Here is a 23,048-nt window from a genome sequence, read left to right on the forward strand (position 1 = left end):
CAGTTTTGATTGAGACATTATATATGTTTAATTTGTAATCCTGCCACATTTGAATTCTTAAATGTCAGAATACTTTTACATTGTACTATAGAAAATTACATCCTGGCTTCAGACAAAGTGAAAAAATTTTGGTGTCCTCCTGATCAATAGGTTTCCTGCTTAAAAATCATGATGACTCTCATAACCTCATTGTCGTTAACCCCAAGTGTGTCTCAAGCTCGAAATTCTGTGTTAAAAAGGTTAAGCCAGAGTGCCTCTCAGGTTAAGGTGTTATGACCTGATATAAAATGTTTAGACTAATTTAATACTTTGGACAATATTCTTATGCTGTCTACTAGATAAAAGAATATTACGTTGCAAAACAATTATGAATATTTTTGTGTTTTGCCTCTTTATGGTAAGGTACGCAAAGAAACACCCTGATTGTGACACTGGCATGTGTGTTGGTGACTGTTTCAAAACATTTTACACAAAAGTGTACTAAATCTGCATCAGTACAGCAGTGAACACTATACATACCCTTCTGCATTTATGTTGACATTCTGTTACTTACATGTATAGCATTTTTTTTCTTGTTGAGAAAAGTTCAATGTGTTTGGCTCATTTTTCTGGGGTAAACATAATGTTAAGGAAGGCTTACAACGTTGTAGTAAATGGTGAGAGATTGAAGATTCTTTACAAAATTGCTGGAGTTAGTGATTGAAGAACCTTAGCATCTCATCCTGTCATCATGGCTTCCATAAAGTGGTGTATTCAGATTCTTTTTTTAAACTAACTATTTAATCCGGTGTTTTCTTAGTGAGAAAGGGAATATTATTTAACTTCAATGCTCAAGCGTGTTGCATTTACAACATGATTACTGTTAATATTGGAAATCCTATTTGTATGCACTATTCTGAAATGTTCTGTTTTCTCCTTCTGGTGCAACAAAAAAGAAATTGCAATTAAAAACTCTATACAACCACACAGAGTGTCTTGGGGCTATGGAAAAATGTGAGGTAAACTCTCGATGAAACGAAAAATTTAAATGTATTGGGTCAGAGTAGAACCCAGGTTTTTTTGACTGAAAGGCAAGATTGCTAACCACCATAACACCAATACAACATGTACATTGCAATTTTTGTTGATACATCATACTAAACTGATGATGAGTCACCTCTGGGGGAGGGCAAAGCCAAAAGTTATGTCAAAAATTTGACTTGCGCAGCTTCAGTGACCCAGTAATAATATTACTAATTATTTGACTGATGCCTTTATCTGAGACAGCTTTCAACATTGAAATACAGTTAACACAGTAGAGTACCATCACGCACCAACCTACAACTAAATTTGTAATCTGACATTTGGCCATATGTCAGTCACAAAGTGTACAGGTCATTGCAGTTGTGACTCTGAGGGTATGGTGTGGGTCACTGGTATGCACTAAAAACCAATCTTCAATTATCAGCATCGGCACACAGGGTCTGTTTGAAACAGTGTTTCTCAACCAGTGGATTGCTGTCATTGGTTTACATATGGGTTGTCTAGCCAGAGTTTCTTAACCAATGGGTCGTGATCTGTGTTGCTCTCAATGGGTCTGGGTTACCATCCCTAAGTGATTGGCAGAGCTGCATGATATGTTTTCCAGTTTGCAAGTGAGATTGTTTTATCAAGGGGGTGGTTTGCAATTGATTTTATTTGTGGTTCAATGAATTTAAAAAAAACAAAACTACATAATAACCCATGTGGAGTAGCACCAATCTAAACAAACATTCAAGGGACCTCCATGAGGCAGAAAACCTGTAAGACTGTGAAAGATTTATTACTGCAGCTGGTTTTGGCAATTTCTACAACATTTTTACCCTGGAACTTCCAAGTCTGTGGCGTAAACAAATCTATGCATTAAGAACAAACCAAGCGTATGTTTTGTATGTAATAGAGATGTCAATATATGCATCATGGGATTCGATGATGTATCTACCCTGTGGTTCCATGTTTTGGGAATTTAGATGCATAGGTCCTGTAAAATATTTAAAAAGCATCTCTTCGGCATCATTGGTGTGCAAACCTCTATTTTATACTAGACCTTAAATAGTTTGATTATAGGTACCTTGTACACCAACCTTATTTGAAGATACCTTGTTGATACTGGTTATTTACAAATTGAACAGATTTTTATTATAAGGAGTACGATATATTGGGCACAATTGTTTTAAGTCAAACATTTAAATGTATTGTGAATATTTTTCAAGAAAATGCTACATTTTTATTTTGATTTCCCACTATTGCAGCTTCTGCAGGACACAAGCACCTGCCCGGCTAATAAATTCAGAAGACAATTTTTCAAGCAAGCGTTGCCTGTCATGGTTTTATGAATATGCAGGTACAATATGCATTCTGTTTGGCGTGTTGATGAAGGTGTTTTCTTGTAAATTGCTACATTTATTTGTGTACACAAAACCAATGGGTTTTCTGGGTAGAATTTCCAATAAAACAGCAATGTTTTGAGATAGTAAGATCCCCTGAACTGCTGTCTTTAGGAAGCTTAGATAAAATTGTCATCTTGCATAATTTCTTGATAAACATAATAATGATAAAATTACAAGATGATCAAATATATGTAAAAGGTGGACAAAGTCCTGCAAAATTCTTTGCTTGCTCTAGCATAGAACTTCCCTTGTGAAAGTTTGCATCACCACTGAAATTTGAGGAATCAACATTTGAAAATTTGAAAGTAGTGCATTAATAATTTATAAGCACAATAGTTATTGTGATGAACTATTGGGGAAATTCACTAGAGCATTCATTAAAAAAAACATTACCCTTAACTATTGTACATGAACTTTCTTATGTTTAGCATTATGTAATGTTTTTTCAAGTAAATAAAATATTTCTTCCTAGATAACTAATTATAAAAATGTACTTGGGGGACCTGAAATATGTGTACAGTGCATTTTAAATGTGTGCATATAAAATGTCTGTGCATGAATTAATTTGTGTGGTGTTTTTTTATTTTTTTTTTCCCCTTCCATAAGGCTCAGATGAAGTTGTGGGTCCAGAGGGCATGGAAAAATTTTGTGAAGATATAGGCGTGGAACCTGAAAATGTGAGCTCTCTTTTTGAAATTGCTTTACATTAAGCTCTTTTACAGCTCTGCTTATTTTACATTTTTGTTATCCCATTTTTATTATTATAATAAAGAAATTCCTATGCAGTAATGTTATAGTCATCCACAGTACTGGAATTTAGTCAGCAAGAATGCAAATTGCTATGCTTTGGACAGGACCGCTTTTACCTATATGTGAATTTTTAGATTTGTAAACTATATACTGTACAATAAAATGTGTATAAAAATATATGTCAAAATTAAATCCATGGCACAGTTAGTACTAACCTTTCTTAGTTGGTGTGTCACATTGTTTATTTTTCTCTCCCCAATGTGGTAACTTAAAATAACTGACCAACCTCTAAGTATAAGTGTTCAAAATACTGAAACATTGTTCCTCTTTTTCTTTTAGATTATTATGTTAGTTTTAGCTTGGAAATTAGAAGCTCCCAACATGGGATTTTTCACGAAGGAAGAATGGCTAAAGGGAATGACCTTGTTACAGTAAGGAGTTTCTTCTTTCATAATGTACTATTTTTGACTAGGCCTGTAATGCCAGTTTAATCCCTCAATGGGTCTTTAATGCCCCATTGCTGCTCTTGGTGTGTTTTACAAGGCTAATGAATCTTAATTATTTATACTTGGTGCACTTTGTGAGTGATACTTTTTCTGGTATGGTTTTAAACAGTAAGAAAACAAGCATACATTTACAAGTTGAAACCATATCTTTAGGTTATTCTCTTTTCATCTTACAAGCTATGTGGCAACCTAATCTTTGGTATAGTTTTTGGTCCACAACTAGCTGGTACGGTAGCCCTCCTGTGTGTTGTTGGTGCAGTAAAGATCTAGCAAATTTCTGTGTGGTAAAGATCCATGTGTCTGCATGTGTCATTTTCCCTTCTACATCCTCAAATGCATGCAGGTTTGAATGATAGGAGATAGGTGTTTTGTTGTGTTTTGGCTCTGGTGCTGCGTTCAGGACTGTTTCCTACTGTACTCCTGATGCTTCTGGGATCGACTCCAGCCCCGTTGATCCTCAGTTGAATGAAGCAGTTTAATACTGTTTTATATATGGAGAAAATGTCTTATTTGTTATTTACAAATGGAAAAGTAAAGCATTTATTTTTAATATTTTACTTATTGTGGGTTACAGAATATACTTTATGTTGTTCCAAAAATACCATGAGCATAAATATCTTAAACCCTAGTCGGATTCAATATGTGGAATATTAATTTTGGAGCTTTTGAGGCAATTAAGGTTTACAGAGTCAGAAGCTGAATACTGAATTTGTATAACAAGCCCTGCTCTCCACCATAGAACAGCAGTCATTGGTCTAGTTTTTACACTCCCTGTCCTGAAATATAATCAAGTGATAAGACTATTTTTTATTCCAGATGTGACTGCACGGAAAGATTGCGGGGTAAATTAGATTATTTACGATCACAGCTAAATGACACTGCAACTTTCAAAAATATCTACAGATATGCCTTTGATTTTGCAAGGGTGAGTATGCCTTTAAAATATACTCTGTCATGATTTTGTGCTTTAGCTCCATTTTCTCTTGACTTTTTGTTTTATTTTTCCTTTATTCCCTCCCAAACAAAAGCTGTTTGCATGTGAGTTAAACATATTAAGAATTCTGCATTATGGTCAACTGAACAGGATAATGTATGACAATCTTTAGATACTGCACCAGTCCCTTTTAAGGCCTGTTCATGCAAATTGGTATACCGGGCAGGTTTTGGATTATCAATTCACCTAATCTGCACATGTTTTTGGTGAAGTGGGAGGAAAACCCAGATGGGCACAGGGAGAACATGTAAACTCTGGCAACACTACAGGATGCTGAATCTGTTTGGTTATTCCTGGTACTGATCTCATTAGACTTCGTTTCCCTGCACCCCTGATTTGGATTGAGAGTTTGTGAGAGACTGTTGTTTTCAGACTTACTTCAGTTCAATAATGGTCACATCACAAAAGGGCAGGGAGACAGTAGTTGAGGATGATTGTCTATCTTTGATGTGCACCATGTGTTGGAATGCATTTTTATGCATTCACTTGGAAAACAAATTCTTTTTACTGTGTTACAGGTTGTTCATGGCTATCTTTAACATTGCTGAAGAGAGTGTCATAGCTTTTGCCATGGGGTGGGGGGGGATTATTTTCCCTGTGAAATGTGTATCATGAAACATTTTGCAATACTGTACTATTCTTTTTTGTTGTTTTTTTCCCCCCTACAATTCTCCCTAAACTTGCACATATGTGTGTGTGTGTGTGTGTGTGTGTATGTATGTATATACAGTGCATCCGGAAAGTATTCACGGCGCATCACTTTTTCCACATTTTGTTATGTTACTGCCTTATTCCAAAATGGATTAAATTCATTTTTTTCCTCAGAATTCTACACACAACACCCCATAATGACAACGTAAAAGAAGTTTACTTGAGGTTTTTGCAAATTTATTAAAAATAAAAAAAATTGATAAAGCACATGTACATAAGTATTCACAGCCTTTGCCATGAAGCTCAAAATTGAGCTCACGTTCATCCTGTTTCCCCTGATCATCCTTGAGATGTTTCTGCACCTTAATTGGAGTCCACCTGTGGTAAATTCAGTTGATTGGACATGATTTGGAAAGGCACACACCTGTCTATATAAGGTCCCACAGTTGACAGTTCATGTCAGAGCACAAACCAAGCATGAAGTCAAAGGAACTGTCTGTAGACCTCCAAGACAGGATTGCCTCGAGGCACAAATCTGGGGAAAGTTGCAGAAAAATGTCTGCTGCTTTGAAGGTCCCAATGAGCACAGTGGTCTCCATCATCCATAAGTGGAAGAAGGTCGAAACCACCAGGACTCTTCCTAGAGCGTGCCGGCCATCTAAACAGAGTGAGCGGGGGAGAAGGGCCTTAGTCAGGGAGGTGACCAAGAACCCAATGGTCACTCTGTCAGAGCTCCAGAGGTCCTCTGTGGAGAGAGGAGAACCAAAAGGACAACCATCTCTGCAGCAATCCACCAATCAGGCCTGTATGGTAGAGTGGCCAGACAGAAGCCACTCCTTAGTAAAAGGCACATGGCAGCCCACCTGGAGTTTGCCAAAAGGCACCTGAAGGACTCTCAGACCATGAGAAACAAAATTCTCTGGTCTGATGAGACAAAGATTGAACTGTTTGGTGTGAATGCCAGGCGTCACGTTTGGAGGAAAGCAGGCACCTCTCATCACCAGGCCAATACCATCCCTCTCTAGTGAAGCATGGTGGTGGTAGCATCATGCTGTGCGGATGTTTTTTCAGCGGCAGGAACTGGGAGACTATTTAGGATAAAGGGAAAGAGAACTGCAGCAATGTACAGAGACATCCTGGATGAAAACCTGTTCCAGAGCACTCTTGGCCTCAGACTGGCGCGACGGTTCATCTTTCAGCAGGGCAACGACCCTAAGCACACAGCCAAGGTATCAAAGGAGTGACTTCAGGACAACTCTGTGGATGTCCTTGAGTGGCCCAGCCAGAGCCCAGACTTGAATCCGATTGAACATCTCTGGAGAGATCTTAAAATGGCTGTGCACCGACTCTTCCCATCCAACCTGACGGAGCTTGAGAGGTGCTGCAAAGAGGAATGGGAGAAGCTGGCCAAGGATAGGTGTGCCAAGCTTGTTCATATTCAAAAAGACTTGAGGCTATAATTGCTGCCAAATGTGCATCGACAGAGTATTGAGCAAAGGCTGTAAATACTTATGTACATGTGATTTCTCAGTTTTTTTATTTTTTAATAAGTTTGCAAAAATCTCAAACGTTTTTCACGTTGTCATTATGGGGTGTTGTGTGCAGAATTCTGAGGAAAAAAATGAATTTAATCCATTTTGGAATAAGGCTGTAACATAACAAAATGTGGAAAAAGTGATGCGCTGTGAATACTTTCCGGATGCACTGTGTGTGTGTACAGTATATGTATATGTACAGTGGGATGCAAAAGTTTGGGCAACCTTGTTAATAGTCATTATTTTCCTGTATAAATCATTGGTTGTTATGATAAAAAATGTCAGTTAAATATATCATATAGGAGACACACACAGTGATATTTGAGAAGTGAAATAAAGTTTATTGGATTTACAGAAAGTGTGCAATAATTGTTTAAACAAAATCAGGCAGGTGCATAAATTTGGGCACCACAAAAAATAAATGAAATCAATATTTAGTAGATCCACCTTTTGCAGAAATTACAGCCTCTAAACGCTTCCTGTAGGTTCCAATGAGAGTCTGGATTGTGGTTGAAGGTATTTTGGACCATTCCTCTTTACAAAACATCTCTAGTTCATTCAGGTTTGATGGCTTCCGAGCATGGACAGCTCTCTCTAACTCACACCACAGATTTTCAATTATATTCAGGTCTGGGGACTGAGATGGCCATTCCAGAAAGTTGTACTTGTTCCTCTGCATGAATGCCTTAGTGGATTTTGAGCAGTGTTTGGTCGTTGTCTTGTTGAAAGATCCAGCCCGCGCAGCTTCAGCTTTGTCACTGATTCCTGGACATTGGTCTCCAGAATCTGCTGATACTGAGTGGAATCCATGCGTCCCTCAACTTTGACAAGATTCCCAGTCCCTGCACTGGCCACACAGCCCCACAGCATGATGGAACCACCACCATATTTTATTGTAGGTAGCAGGTGTTTTTCTTGGAATGCTGTGTTCTTTTTCCTCCATGCATAACGCCCTTGTTATGCCCAAATAACTCAATTTTAGTTTCATCAGTCCACAGCACCTTATTCCAAAATGAAGCTGGCTTGTCCAAATGTGCTTGAGCATACCTCAAGCGGCTCTGTTTGTGCTGTGGGGGAGAAAAGGCTTCCTCTGCATCACTCTCGCATACAGCATCTCCTTGTGTAAAGTCGCGAATGGTTGAGCGATGCACAGTGACTCCATCTGCTGCAAGATGATGTTGTAGGTCTTTGGTGCTGGTCTGTGGGTTGACTCTGACTGTTCTCACCATTCGTCGCTTCTGTCTATCCGAAATCTTTCTTGGTCTGCCACTTCGAGCCTTAAGTTGAACTGAGCCTGTGGTCTTCCATTTCCTCAATATGTTCCTAACTGTGGAAACAGACAGCTTAAATCTCTGGGACAGCTTTCTGTATCCTTCCCCTAAACCATGATGGTGAACAATCTTTGTCTTCAGGTCATTTGAGAGTTGTTTTGTGACCCCCATTTTGCTACTCTTCAGAAAAAATTAAAGGAGGAGGGAAACTTACAATTGACCCCCTTAAATACTCTTTCTCATTATAGGATTCACCTGTGTATGTAGGTCAGGGGTCACTGAGCTTACCAAGCCAATTTGAGTTCCAATAATTAGTTCTAAAAGTTTTGGAATCAATAAAATGACAATGGTGCCCAAATTTATGCACCTGCCTGATTTTGTTTGAACAATTATTGCACACTTTCTGTAAATCCAATAAACTTCATTTCACTTCTCAAATATCACTGTGTGTGTCTCCTATATGATATATTGAACTGACATTTTTTATCGTAACAACCAACGATTTATATAGGAAATAACTATTAGCAAGGTTGCCCAAACTTTTGCAGCCCACTGTAAATATATTGTAATATTATAATTGTAATCTGTTTAACAATACAGTAGAAAACTAAAAAATCCTGCACAAAATAATGAGAAAAGAAGTAAACTAATGTTTAATTGTAATCTGTAAGTACTAATTACGTTTCTAGAGAGGAGGAAAACAATCTTACTGCAGTTTGTGTCTGTAAATAACCAAATTAAAAGACCATTGGATTGTTTATTAGATCTCTTCTCTAAAAATTTAGTTTCAGTCCTGTAGTGGGCAAAATATGTAAATTTATGGAAGTGTTTTTTAAACACAGTAGCTGCACTGTATTTGTGTTTCCTTATATTTTTAGCTATACCTTTTATACTTTGTCTTAGTTTTAGATGCTTTTTTATACAGTCACAGTTCATTTTTTTTTTTTTAGAAGATTTATTTATAAAATAGATGTGCATTAAGAATTATAGTTTATATCATATTTCATAAACAGTGAACATCCCTTTAGAGATTAATAACTGTTATTTAGAAGGTGACATCCTGTATAATAACACATAAATAATGCAAGGTTTCCAAAGAAGAAAATGTGTGTTGTGCATGTAAGAATTTGTGCAACAGTAAATGAAAATATTATCAGACATTTCATTTCAGCAAAGCAGTTAATTTACTAACATTACATTGCACATTCCAAACAAAAACATAATACACTCTACTTTCAAACTAGCAGACTCTCATACTCAATAGTCCTTTCAATATTCCTCTCCAAGACATTCCATTTAACAAAAATACAAACAGACAACATTCTTTATAAAAAAAATCTAACGAAAGCCTTAAACACATGAAAGTAAAAAGAGAGAATGGATGAAACCTTCATATGTATTCCTTTTCTCATACTGTAAATGTGCTTGAAATGTTAAGAAAATAAAACATAAGCCTATAAAGACAGTGATCCCCATTCCTCCCCATGTATGTTACTGGCTTACCTTTCCACTTCTTTCCGGAGCTGGACAAATTGTGAGTTCTTGTTGTTCATGACAGTAAGTAAGGAAAAGCTGAACTGTCAATTCTGTGAACTATCAATTTTCCATCTAGGTGATCATTACATTATTTTAAAAACAATGTAAGCAGAGTGCATTACAAATACCACAAATTGAAATAAAGCTCTTAACATTCAAATTAGATTGCCTTCGAATAGGGTTTATTTGGGCAATACAGTGCTCGTGCTATGACAGGAGTAGATAAGTAAGTGATTATGGAACAGTATACATGTTTACATTTTTGAATTGTGTAAATACATAAACATCACTTTGCTAGTAGCAATTTTTAACATGTACGACATTATTCCATTTGTTTTCTTTGGAATAATTAGTGAATTTATTCTTTTTTTTTTTTCTATTTTAAATTTACTGCATTTTATACTGTTGGGTTTTACTTCAGTAATAACATAGCCTTGCGATTACTTAACTCCATTAAGGCTTTTTCATCACAATTTATATTTATATTGCTCCTGTGTTAACAAGGAAATTAACTTAACAACACAAGTTTCAAATTATTTATTTATTTTTAAATCAGTACCAGTAGCTGAGGGGGCTTTTGCTTTCTGTATCTTTTAGGATAAAGACCAGCGCAGCCTGGATATTGACACAGCTAAGTCCATGCTGGCTTTATTATTAGGAAGGACGTGGCCTCTTTTTTCAGTATTTCACCAGTTTTTGGAGGTTTGTATTACATTTTTTTTTCATCATACAATGATTGCTTTCATATATTAAGCTCTCCAACATCCCCCTGCGCAAATAGTGCTGCCTTCTTTACTCTTTCTCATTAACTGTGTGTTAATTAGTTTATTTGAACTAAGCAAAACACTAAAGTAGTGTAAATTGAGTGATTTGAATTAAACTTCTGAGTAAAAGATTTAAAGTGTGAACTGTAATTTGTAGTGAATTAAGATCCTACTGTAAAAACAGCAGAGCTTTCTGTACTTTTATAACATTTTCATTTTCGATTATTAACTCAATTACAGCTGCATAGTTTGGGGGGGGGGAAATTAGCTAAGCTTGAGGTAAATGCTTTGTGTTTATTTACTGTACAGCTCCAAAAACTATTGTAAAGGTTACTAATTACTAAAATTTAACAATGATGCTGTGATGAAACTTTTATTTCAGATCAGTTTGTTTCTTTGTGTCAAATTCAGAATTTATACCTGTCGCTGCTCCAGTGATTGTCAGTATTTAGATGCCATTAACATAGCAAAATTGCTGTAACAGAAGTCAATTACAATTGAGAAGGAGTCAATGCATAAAAAATAATTTTGGTTTCTTATAATGTAAATCACTGCTATTTTATTATTCTGAATACAAAATTAAAAGAAGAAAAATTCAACCAGTTAAACATTTAGGATTAAAGTGACTTGCTGATTGTGTAGTTGGCCAGGAGAAAATCCTGCAACCAACGAAGGGCCCCAGGAGTGAACGTGAAAATCTCTTTCGGATCACAGTGTTTTAGTTACATTTACAGAAATTCAAAGTCCATTTACAGTGTCGGATTTGGTTTTGTTCCTTAATAGACACATGGGTAAGAACTGGAGCACAGTGCTGGCAATAGGAGTCAGGATAATTGAGAAAGGAATTTGAACAGGATGATACCCAGTGCCACCCTCTCTTTATCACGTACTCAGTCACTCATTTTTTTGATTTATGAGGCCTCCATAGCAGTATCCCCCTGACATGCAGCTGACATTTTCACATGTTGCACGCTTGGCCTTACCTGTTTTTTTTGTGTGCAGTGGTTCAAGGACTATTGTCAGCTTACATCTCCTCAGTGATGCAGCGTAGCGATGATTAGCATCTGTAGCAGCAGTTATGTATATGTATTTAATTGCCTTGTTTTAACTGTATATACTGTATGACTGCAATTAAAACCTGACATTTATTCCCTTTTCCAGCTCCTTCCAAACCAGGTAAACTCGGTGAGACTCGTTGCATTGGCATCCTTGGCAAAGAGCCTTATTCCCTATGGTCACTATGTGTAATAACTCAAATTCAAGCTTGTGATAGAAAAACATGGGGCAGTGCAAAGGACATGCAAAAAAGAAAAAGCTTGCAGATTAAAGGAGACTGAAATGATCATCACTGAGATAGTGGCACATTGTTGCTTAACACAACTGTTCAGATGCAAACAAATACAACTGTTTTGGTTAACAAATTACAGCTACTCTTATACAGTAGATAATATCAACATTGATTTTTCAATTTTCAGTCACCTTTTAATTGTTGGCTTAGTGACGCCGTTCCTGCCCATGCATTTTCTGCAGTGACTTAGTAAATTGTTTATGCCCAGGTCAATTATTTTAACATCTTATCTGCATAACCTACTCTGAAGAATCAATATTTACAGCCGATCCACAGTGCCCAAGTATGGGCGTTAGGCAAAACCTTTTCAACTGAATGACACGCTTTGACTGGGTTAGCAGAAAGTAATAACAATGTGTTTTACAGTGTGTATATGTGCCCTTATTTTATGGCCTACTGTACAGTCACATAAATTAAAAAGGCTTTACCTTTTTAATAAAAAAAAATTCATATTTCAAGTGAATGTCATCCTTTTAATTAGTAAAAATAGCTTGTAGTAGTAATAGCTGAATGTCATTGTGTTCTTGTTGGAAGCTTTCTTTATTTGATTGTGTAAAATCATTCTTGTCAAAGCAGCCCGCTGAAGTTACTGATGTACATCTTGTCCGTCTACCCATGACAGACTGGCCATTGTTTTCCAGACACAATATGTTTATGTAATTTGCATTTCATTGGGTAGGGTATTTTACTTAACTTCTTAAATGGTGTCTTTAGTATAAGGAGCAGCAGTTCCTACAAAAAACATTTACTAACTTCCAAAACCAGCATACATTTGAGAGATGAACTATATTTAAGTGGCAAATAAGACATATTTTGAATTGTGAAATTTCTTTAAGTCAATATAAATTTTTATGACTTTGCATTATAGCAATCCAAGTATAAAGTAATGAACAAGGATCAGTGGTACAACGTCTTAGAGTTCAGCCGAACAGTTCATTCAGATCTTAGCAATTATGATGAAGATGGTGCCTGTAAGTATTTTTTTTTTTTGTCATATTGAGCAAGATATTTTCATTCAAGACAACTGAACTTTGAATTAAAAGTGCATTTTATGTGCATGTTAGTCTTGAGTCCACATTTGTCCCAATATATCAGTGTGCTCTAGAGTTATGGTTTCAACATTTTTGACTTGTGGCCCAGCAGAAGAGAAAATCTTCACAAACTGTTTGCAGGTGGAAAAATATAGTAAACTTTATTCTCTATCATAATTTGTCCAACCAGTTCCTGAAGCAGAAACACATAAGTGCTAGTACTCTCTTTTAAATCCGATCTCTTAATAGAGCGGATATTGTAGTGTTCAGATTTTCTATCATTTTTTGGAGAATTTTTCTTCCAGATTTACTTAAATGAGAGGATTGTAGATCGGAGTGCTAGAGGAGGGTGTGGTCATCCTCCCCATTGGAGTTTTGCAGGTCCATATTTACTTTAGTTCAGAGGATCTGAGACAGGGGCATACTTGCTAGGAATCTGGGTTGTATCCCCGCATTGGAGTTTTGAACATCCAAATTTACATAGACTAGATCGTAAAACGATGGCAGTCCTCGGCCCTAAGCCATCCAAATTTAGGGGTTTGGATTCTACCAGTTTTCTTTATTGGGTTACATGTAACCCTAATACACAAGGCAGAACATGAAATAATTTTTGGGATCTGATATTTGTTCACAGTGGCCAAAAAACAGGACCTACGAATTTTTTTTTTTTTGTAGACCATCAAAATATTCTATGGACCCAGTGGTTAGGTTACACTAAACTAGAGGACTGTTTGTTTTTGTCTTCATTTGAAATGTTACAGAATCGAATCTTCTTCACTTATCGTGGGTTAGGGTTCATTCAATACACCCTTATTTAAAAGCAAAACTAGGAAAGAAATAATAGAATGGAAGTACTTAAGTTCCCAGGGTTTGCATTTAAACGTACATGTGCTGTGTATGCTCCTGTTCCATTGGTAAAATCACTTTCATAGTTTGATTCAACCCCTCATTTTATATTGTGCTTTAGAAGAGGCAAATGAGTTTATTCTTTACCGTAGTTTTGCATTTGTTTTCTTTTAAAGGAAAATTTCACTCTTTCTGACATTTATCCCCATGAGGACAATTACTGGTATTGATATGGCAAACAGTTTTTTTAATTTTATTTAGAAAATAAGGAACAGATCAACTTAGTACACTGGTAGGTTTGTCATTTCCATAGAACATCAACTTTGGAAGTTGCACACGAATACGCTACATTGCAAAAACAACCAAAATATTAATACTTCATTATTTCAATGTTTTATAAAAAGAAATTGTGTTACTTCCCGCCTCCAAGGAATATTGCTGTCATGCCAAGTAACGGAGGAGTTTAAAAAGTTTATAAGAATGACTGTTACTGTATATACGTGTAAGAATGAGCTCCCAAGTCAAAAAGGGTGCAACTCTGTTTACTGCTTCCACTTCTTTCCTTTATTTCTAAAAATAAATTGATTCTAATGTCTGTCAAGACCAGTTTCTTTTTATATATTTATTTATTTTTTGTTCGATTGGAAGTATCGTTGAGGATGTGCATTCGGTTATCGGACACAGAGTTAGGGTGTAAAATAAAATCTAGAATTTTAGTTTCTTTTGGTACAGTTCAGACTACATTAGACTTCACTCACCTTAACTACCCATCATCATCTTCATGGTATATGTTTGGAGAGCTAGCAAAACGCAGCTTCCAAAAAAGTCCTTCTGCCAACTACTTGTGGTTGTTTGCATAGGTAGAACATCGTCTCACTTTTAACATTTCATGTAAGAGTCTGCTACTGGTAACTATTATCTGGCTACTAAGTCGACTTGTGATGATGTTAAATTGATTTTTCATGGTTTTAATGCTCTTTCTCTCATTTTTGTTCCAGGGCCTGTTCTTTTAGATGAATTTGTGGAGTGGCAAAAAGCTCGTTTAACATTATAGCAAACATTGAGCACTTGAATGGACTTTGTTTCAGTACTGTTCACACAAGTTCAAGGACAGATGTTAGTCCATGAGTCATGGATACAATTTGAAAAAGACTCTTTGGTATTAATTTAAAAAGAAAAAGTGGCGATATTTTTTTTTTTAATCTTCATTATGTTTCTTTTTGTTCCATTTTCTGTTGGGATAATGATGACGAATGAAGGTTTTTTTTTTTATGTTAAAAAAAAGAAATCTGTTTATAGTATGTTTTCAAGTAAATAAAATTTCATTGTTCAAAGTTGAGCTTTATTTTAACAAGATTTTGTAACACTGAAACTGTAGTGCTTGGAATTTGGAGTACTGAATAAAAATGAAATATAATGCCTGCTAGTTAAGTAGGCACACTCTACATAAATAATCACATAGAAGCATTACCAGCATCAAGTTATTTATCCCTCATTCCAGTTTTAGGATAATTTGAGCCCCCTTATTTTTTTAATACATCAAATATCGCCTACAAATTTCAGACATGTTTTACACAGAATAAATTTTTTATTTGACACATAAAAATTGTTTTGCCGTACTGCTAACCATTTTTGATGACTATTGTATGGATTTGTTCTTGCAGCCTTTTGCTCCTTTCTTTTGAATGTATTACCTGTAGAGCTGTGGCCCAGTCGAGCAGTGCACTTGTTTATTCAGTCATTCTAGATATACAGTGCATCCGGAAAGTATTCACAGCGCTTCACTTTTTCCACATTTTGTTATGTTACAGCCTTATTCCAAAATGGATTAAATTCATTTTTTTTCCTCAGAATTCTACACACAACACCCCATAATGACAGCCTCAAGCTTGGCAATTACAGCCTCAAGTCTTTTTGAATACGATGTCACAAGCTTGGCACACCTATCCTTGGCCAGTTTCACCCATTCCTCTTTGCAGCACCTCTCAAGCTCCATCAGGTTGGATGGGAAACGTCGGTGCACAGCCATTTCAAGATCTCTCCAGAGATGTTCAATCGGATTCAAGTCTGGGCTCTGGCTGGGCCACTCAAGGACATTCACAGAGTTGTCCTGAAGCCACTCCTTTGATATCTTGGCTGTGTGCTTAGGGTCGTTGTCCTGCTGAATGATGAACTGTCGCCCCAGTCTGAGGTCAAGAGCGCTCTGGAGCAGGTTTTCATCCAGGATGTCTCTGTACATTGCTGCAGTCATCCTTCCCTTTATCCTGACTAGTCTTCCAGTTCCTGCCGCTGAAAAACATCCCCACAGCATGATGCTACCACCACCATGCTTCACTGTAGGGATGGTATTGGCCTGGTGATGAGTGGTGCCTGGTTTCCTCCAAACGTGACGCCTGGCATTCACACCAAAGAGTTCAATCTTTGTCTCATTAGAACAGAGATTTTTGTTTCTCGTGGTCTGAGAGTCCTTCAGGTGCCTTTTGGCAAACTCCAGGTGGGTTGCCATGTGCCTTTTACTAAGGAGTGGCTTCCGTCTGGCCACTCTACCATACAGGCCTGATTGGTGGATCGCTACAGAGATGGCTGTCCTTCTGAAAGGTTCTCCTCTCTCTACAGAGGACCTCTGGAGCTCTAAAAGAGTGACCAGTGGGTTCTTCGTCACCTCCCTGACTAAGGCCCTTCTCCCCGATCGCTCAGTTTAGATGGCTGGACAGCTCTCGGAAGAGTCCTGGTGGTTTTGAACTTCTTCCACTTACGGATGATGGAGGCCACTGTGCTCATTGGGACCTTCAAAGCAACAGAAATATTTCTGTAACCTTCCCCAGATTTGTGCCTCAAGACAATCTTGTCTCGGAGGTCTACAGACAGTTCCTTTGACTTCATGCTTGGTTTGTGCACTGACATGAAGTGTCAACTGTGGGACCTTATATAGACAGGTGTGTGCCTTTCCAAATCATGTTCAATCAACTGAATTTACCAAAGATGGACTCCAATTAAGCTGCAGAAACATCTCAAGGATGATCAGGGAAAACGGGATGCACCTGAGCTCAATTTTGAGCTTCATGGCAAAGGCTGTGAATACTTATGTACATGTGCTTTCTCAGTTTTTTTATTTTTAATAAATTTGCAAAAACCTCAAGTAAACTTTTTTCACGTTGTCATTATGGGGTGTTGTGTGTAGAATTCTAAGAAAAAAAGAATTTAATCCATTTTGGAATAAGGCTGTAACATAACAAAATGTGGAAAAAGTGGTGCGCTGTGAATACTTTCCGGATGCACTGTATATGGGTTTTAAGTGTCGAGAGAGTTCAGACTTGCTAACGTGAATGACTGTGGCCTCTCGTGCTCATCTAGTGTCTTTTCAGGATTTTGTTTGTGATTTGTGCCTGATGCTGCTGGGATGAGCCCTCACTGCAGTGTATTTTGCATCATTTTACTTCAGGATGTGTTTCAAGGCCCTGAAGCCCTCTGATGGGTTAGACAGGTTCAGAAAAAGGATTGATGGCTGCCAAAACATACACTTTATGTGCAAATTAGAATGAAAAACATTGTCAATAATATGCCATACAGAAAGTTTTTTTTGTTGGATGAAAATCAACATTTTTGCTGCATGATATCAGTGGAATACATAAATCCATGGGAGATGTGTTCATTTTTACTTTCTTTAAATGCTTTGTACCATGGATAAGCGTATGTATGTATCTGGTATTGTCTTTAGTAAAATAGTCAGCCTTCTGATTCTTATAGTATTTCACAATGCATTTTTGGACAGAATTATTTTTTCTATCCCTACTTCTCTGCTTTTGGATCTACAGTTGTACTGAGAACAGATTTTCCTAAATACTCCTCTGGCACTGTAAAAGTATCATTTTGCTTCTGATTCCCCTCCAGTTAATTTTTAAACCAAAGATCTCTGACATACTGCCGGTTTTATGGTAGAACTGTAAAGCATCATTGTGTTAAGCAAAAACACAATGCAAAATGACAGCAATATTTTCTAATTTTCTGTTTGTTGATGTAACAGCTTTAAAAATCACCATTTTAAAGGAGCTTTTCAATGTCAAAAATGCTCTTTTTTAGCTACCTTTGCCAATACAGGTTAACATGCAGTCTACAGTTTTGACACAATGTCTAAAACAGTGAATTGTAATGGAAATAAGTCACCTGTAAAAGAGGAAAGAAAGAGAACCTCATTACAGTTTCATGCTGCACTGTAAAATATCAAGTCATGTCCCATGCACCTTGTCTGACATTCACTGTGGTCAATTTTGTTAATAGACCATATAGGAAGATAACTGTCCCTAGCCATCTCTTTATATAGATAGACCGATAGATAGAGGCTGCCACTGTCCATCTAGCCATGGGACTAATTATGATGTTTGTGTTTTACTTTAAAGTCATCCTCTTTTTAAACTTGGTAGTTACCTGATAAATTCTCTGATTCATTTTATAGATTTTTCATTACCTGCTTGGAGTAAAGGAGTATGCTAAATAAATAATTAAAGATAAATCATACAGTACATATAGCACTCTGGATATTGAACCTGCATTTGAATATATACTGTTTATTTGTGATAATTTGACAGTCCTAGTATATTCATTCCTTCAAAAATGAGGTCTGTGTGTCAAGATGACAAGTCAGTTGCCATAACTTTTCTTTTTGTTGGTTTTTTGACATATTTATTGTTCAAATATATTTTTGCAGCTAACACATGTGAATGAATGTCCTTTTTTGTTCATAATTATTTACTTGTTTTCTGGAGTAATACTGAATAATGGAATCAAACTTACAGTATCATTTAGGTTGAAATACGCTTCATCCTCCTCTGTTGCAGCTTGGCAGCGTTGCCAGTATAAAGCCACCAGGTTACATTTTCATGAATTGTATCCATTTATTTCCTTATTAGTTGAGGTATTTGACATTGCCTGGGTATAGATAAATTGGCTAAAACTCTTTTTGAAATTCTGTATAGCGAAACACAACCCACAATGAGACAAAAAGACGTACCCTTAGACAATTATATTGTTATCCAAATGAATTCAGAAGGAAACCTTTGTGGTCTTTGAGGCAGCACTTTGCATGCACACTTCTGCATCAGTACTCCTATTTGGATTGCCCTCCAATTGTAACATCTCTCCCTGGTACAACATGAGGCCTGTATTTTAGGTGGGACCGACCACAACACACACAAAAGGCTTGTGAATATTGGTGCAGCTCTTTTTGTGTGATTAGCAAACAAACAGCTTATGATTTTATTGATGTAGATCTCCAGATTTCTTTGCACCAGGGAGTTATAAAGAACAGGAGCCTCTCCCACTGCCATCACATCATAGGGTCAGCCATGCCTGCTGGACTAAGGCCGGGCGACTTTGGTGTGGCCAAGCACGTGCGTATCGGACAGACTGAGGTTACTTGTGCAGACACTGAGGCAGTTTGCCAACTCCACACAGATGGCAATGAGTAGGACTGCAAGTTGAACCCAGTCATTTCTCATATTTAAAATATGTATTAAAAAAAAAAAAACTACTAAAATCTGGCAAAAAGGAATTTTGGATGGTGTGGTAGGAGTTAACAGTATTGCTTTATAACTCCAGAGACCTGGGAGGGATTTTATTAATTGCTACTCACAACTGATGATATTTTAAAACTGATTACCTATAATGGTTTTTTGTGTTCTTTGACAGCTCAGTATTTCTGTGATTTAAATGGACACATGTAACACATCTTCAGTGGAGATTGCAGGCTGGTTTTGTGAGCCATCTGTTTGAAACAATGAATTCTCAAGAAATGCGGAGCTCATAATACCACTGAGTCGATTCATGGACACTGGCCTGAGTCTTGTGGCAGGCTGGCTTTCACACTCCTGCAAATTCTTGACATGACTGTATGGCTTTCCTTCTTCATCATAGTTGTATAACTTGATTGTTCTTCTTTTCCTAGATTTGGGTGGAAGCAGGTCTACAGGGGATTCCCTACTAAAGGACATGTGTGCCTCCTCATCAGTGTAGTCCATTAAGTCTCGCTGCATTCCAGGCTCTTCTTTTTTCTGGGACTGAGCAGCTGTTTGGCTTCCTATTTCTGTGGGTTTTTCATTTGTCATTGTTTCTTTTGATTTCTGCATGGCTGAAGTGATAGAACATTTGTTATCCAGGCACTGGGGGAGACTGGCGTGTCCGCTTCCACAAAGTAAATTGGGTAATTCCTTTTTCCTGTCCGGGTAGACGTCACCCTGCGCTGGCAAATATTCAGAATCACTGGGTTCCTTTGTTGTTTTTATGTCATGGAAGTCAGCATGGTAGGGTGCATTGGTGTCCACTTTTGTTGCCATTGTTGGAGTTGAATTATGGAACATAGCTTTAATTTCTCTTTCCGGCGTTACTTCAATTGGGTGACTCTGTGGCTGATTTAAACTTGTGTCTGGGAAGCTATTGTTGACCTCTTTATCGACACCCACTGCAGTATGAGGACCTGAGATACATCTCCTCATTAGATCTGCAGTGTACACTTTCACACTCTGGTCCTCTTCATTAGTAATGATCAAGAGCCTTTCCCCTGCTGGGCTCTTCTCGATTATAACGTCCTCATATTGTGTGGGAATAATCATTGGTGCTTTCTGTTCACCATCATCATTGCTCTCTCGAGGTCCAGGTGGTTGCTGCTTAGTCTGATCCTCCTCCTCAGTCTCATCTTTTGGCTGCTCTTTTTTGTCAAAATTACTTTCTGTCATCTCATGTCGGGGTCTAAATCTGGGTGCTGGCTGTGGAGGAACCCTGGGTAACTCTACTGGTGATTCTTGCTCCTTCACTGGAACTGTGTGAGTTGTAGCCTTGGAAATGGTCTGTGCAGAGCCATCTTGACACTCAGAATTTATGAGCTCAGTGCTGGTGTCAAATTTAAAATGTGTTTTGTGCAGCTGTAGTTCAGATTCTAATTCCATCCTCTGCTCAGCAACCTCAGCATTCCTCCAGTTGTTAACATGCAGCCACACTTTTGCAAATGCTGGCCTTGCGAATGCTCCAAGTATGAAAGCCACTAAGAAAGTCACAACGACTGAAGCAGCTATTGCAGCCACAAACCTCGCGTCCGTTATCCCAGCTGATACTTCTTCTAGTTGAGCCCGTCTTATCCTTAACTTGCCTTCCTTTACTTTGACAATATAGTAGGTAACAAAAAGACCTTCACTGTGGCTGAAAAAACAATAATAAAGCCCCTGGTGGTGCGCTGAGGAGGCTTTTATTCTTAAACTCTTGTCCTGCTCAGACATAATGGTGGCTTTGTTGCTGCTCATATGTGATGTGGTGTCCAGTCTCCCCAGTGGAGTCTGCCAGTAGACCAGGTGACCTGAAAGAAATGAAACCCCCCAAGTCAATGAAGCTGTTGCATACATATGAGAATAGTTTTTGGGACACTGAGGAAAAGGATAGATGTATGAATTCAAAGAACTTTATCTAGTATGCAGTCAAGACAACAGGGGTCTATGCCAGCAGCAGGTTCAACACCTACGATTTGTGCACACTACTCAATTTTCATTTAAAAACAGCATTTTTAAACAATAACAATCTCTGTCTACGTTAGCATTTTCACATTGTTAATGAAAGTGTCTGTCCACAGTAAAAAAGCCAAAACCGCATATGACATAGACATTCACCTACGCTAGGCATGCACACCTTGGCAGTATTTCTTTTTTGTTTATTCAGGTCTTGTTTTCAGTTACTTTTCCTTTTGTAGTTTAATCACACTCACATGCCTTGAATTCAGCGAAAATGCAGAAATGTTCAAGAACTTTGACAAACTCGATGAAATGTACTGAAGTCAATTAGAAAGGAGAGACTGAGTGGCTTATAAATGTGCAATGGTGTTTCAGTTGTCCCTAAGTGCCCAAAAAAGTGATCCGAACAGCAGTGCTAACCTATTTGCCTCTCTGAGATCAAATTAATAGAATTTAACATAAGATCATAAAATGACATGCAGGCAGGAAGCATGAATTCAATACAACATGGCTCCTACATATTTCAGAACAGGTAGACCCCTCTCTCGGATTGAAAAGTTCAGCAAAAACCCCCTGGGCTCTTGCCCACTCAATGCCACTGCTGCTAAATAAGCACAACACTAAGGCATGTGGATTCCTGACAGCACTCTGGGTAATAATGTCAAAGGGGTCATATATACAAAAGTCCATACAAAACAAGATCACCTTCAGACACAGACACACTGACACCTTTCTAGTTTCCTTCTGTGTGCACGTTTTGTGTTTAAATCTTTTTTCCACTCGTATATCCCACTTTTAGGGTTAATGTTATTTACTTGCTGGGCTGTCCCATCCAACGTTGGCTGCTACACTTCAGTGATGTCATGCTGGACTTGCAAAGCATCATGGGGGGGGAGGTGAATTTAACCTAAGCTGGCTACACTGTAAACTTTTCTAAGAAAATATTCAGTAAACAATGTCCATGGCAAACACCGTATATTCACTCAATGCTATTAATGAGTTATGAAGTGCTAATCCTTTTTGTGTTTTTTATTTAGTTATTTTTGCTGTGATTTTTCTCAATAATGTAATTGTTTTTGAAGGTGATGGGGCGAGGCTCTTCATTAAACTCCAAGCCATAGGTGCTGTGATCAGGCCTCTCAAAAAGCCTCTGCGCTCTGTACAGGTAAGGCCTTTTCGTGGATGTTCCGACTTTTTCATTGTTCTTTGCTCACCTTACTAAGTTTTTGCATTTCTGTCATTTGTGTGTTTTTGACTTTGTTTTCACTTCTTTGATTTTTGGCCAGTTTTGGATTTTGATGTCGGTTATAGATTCACCTTGTATTTAGGACTGTGTTACAGGTTTTGACTTTCTTGTCTTTTGAAAACTTTATAGCCTTTTTGTTTGGTATTGTGAACTTATTTTTTTTGTTCCTTGAGAAACGGAAAGGTGCTATAAAAATAACATGTATTATTACTGTTATTATTCCTTATTTAGTTGTTTGTCTCTCCCTTTGGGAACTGCTTGTTTGGGCCTTGGGCCTGGAGTCATATGATCTGTCAGCTGCTGCTGGAGACGCAACAGTCCTAGTTTGACGGGGGCCTTTATTTTAACCTGGAAAGCCGTATGTTTCAAATTAAGGTCTTAGTTTACTGTAACTTTGGTGTATTCAGTGTAAAGCTGAATAAAGGATTTGGTAATGGAAACTTGGCAAAATGTTTTAGTGTGTTTTGTTATGCATGTACTTATAAAATTCACTGCTTTAACAGATGACACACTAAAGCAATGGACGCTTAGCACAATGACTTGGAAAAAAAATGGAAACAAAATGGCAGTAGTTGCCCTTGAAGCAAAAATACCACATTAGTTGAATACACTGATTTACCCAAAACCCTCTAGTATACAGTATACACCCTGTATTAGCCTGCTACTGTTGAA

The 23,048-nt window shown here is 37.5% G+C and overlaps 2 protein-coding genes across 5 annotated transcripts in view; both read left to right on the forward strand.

Annotated features, from left to right (window-relative positions):
• Window positions 1–15,179, forward strand: part of dcun1d5 (DCN1, defective in cullin neddylation 1, domain containing 5 (S. cerevisiae)) — a 32,356-nt gene extending 17,177 nt beyond the window's left edge. For all 4 annotated transcript variants that reach the window (XM_039744216.1, XM_039744215.1, XM_039744217.1 and 1 more), the window contains 7 exons: window positions 2,271–2,362; window positions 3,015–3,085; window positions 3,498–3,589; window positions 4,481–4,589; window positions 10,249–10,353; window positions 12,632–12,734; window positions 14,639–15,179. In XM_039744216.1, the coding sequence (XP_039600150.1) occupies window positions 2,271–2,362; window positions 3,015–3,085; window positions 3,498–3,589; window positions 4,481–4,589; window positions 10,249–10,353; window positions 12,632–12,734; window positions 14,639–14,694 (628 nt within the window). In that variant the 3' untranslated portion in view covers window positions 14,695–15,179. The remainder of the gene's footprint in view (window positions 1–2,270; window positions 2,363–3,014; window positions 3,086–3,497; window positions 3,590–4,480; window positions 4,590–10,248; window positions 10,354–12,631; window positions 12,735–14,638) is intronic.
• Window positions 15,180–16,898: 1,719 nt separating this feature from the next.
• The window catches only part of LOC120523176 (calpain-5-like), a 223,293-nt gene continuing 217,143 nt past the window's right edge, over window positions 16,899–23,048 (forward strand). The window contains exons 1-2 of the mRNA XM_039744219.1: window positions 16,899–19,721; window positions 22,213–22,295. The gene's annotated coding sequence lies outside the window, so the exon portion shown is untranslated. The remainder of the gene's footprint in view (window positions 19,722–22,212; window positions 22,296–23,048) is intronic.

Source organism: Polypterus senegalus, chromosome 2 (assembly GCF_016835505.1).
Source record: "Polypterus senegalus isolate Bchr_013 chromosome 2, ASM1683550v1, whole genome shotgun sequence".
In the NCBI taxonomy this organism is placed as follows: domain Eukaryota; kingdom Metazoa; phylum Chordata; class Cladistia; order Polypteriformes; family Polypteridae; genus Polypterus; species Polypterus senegalus.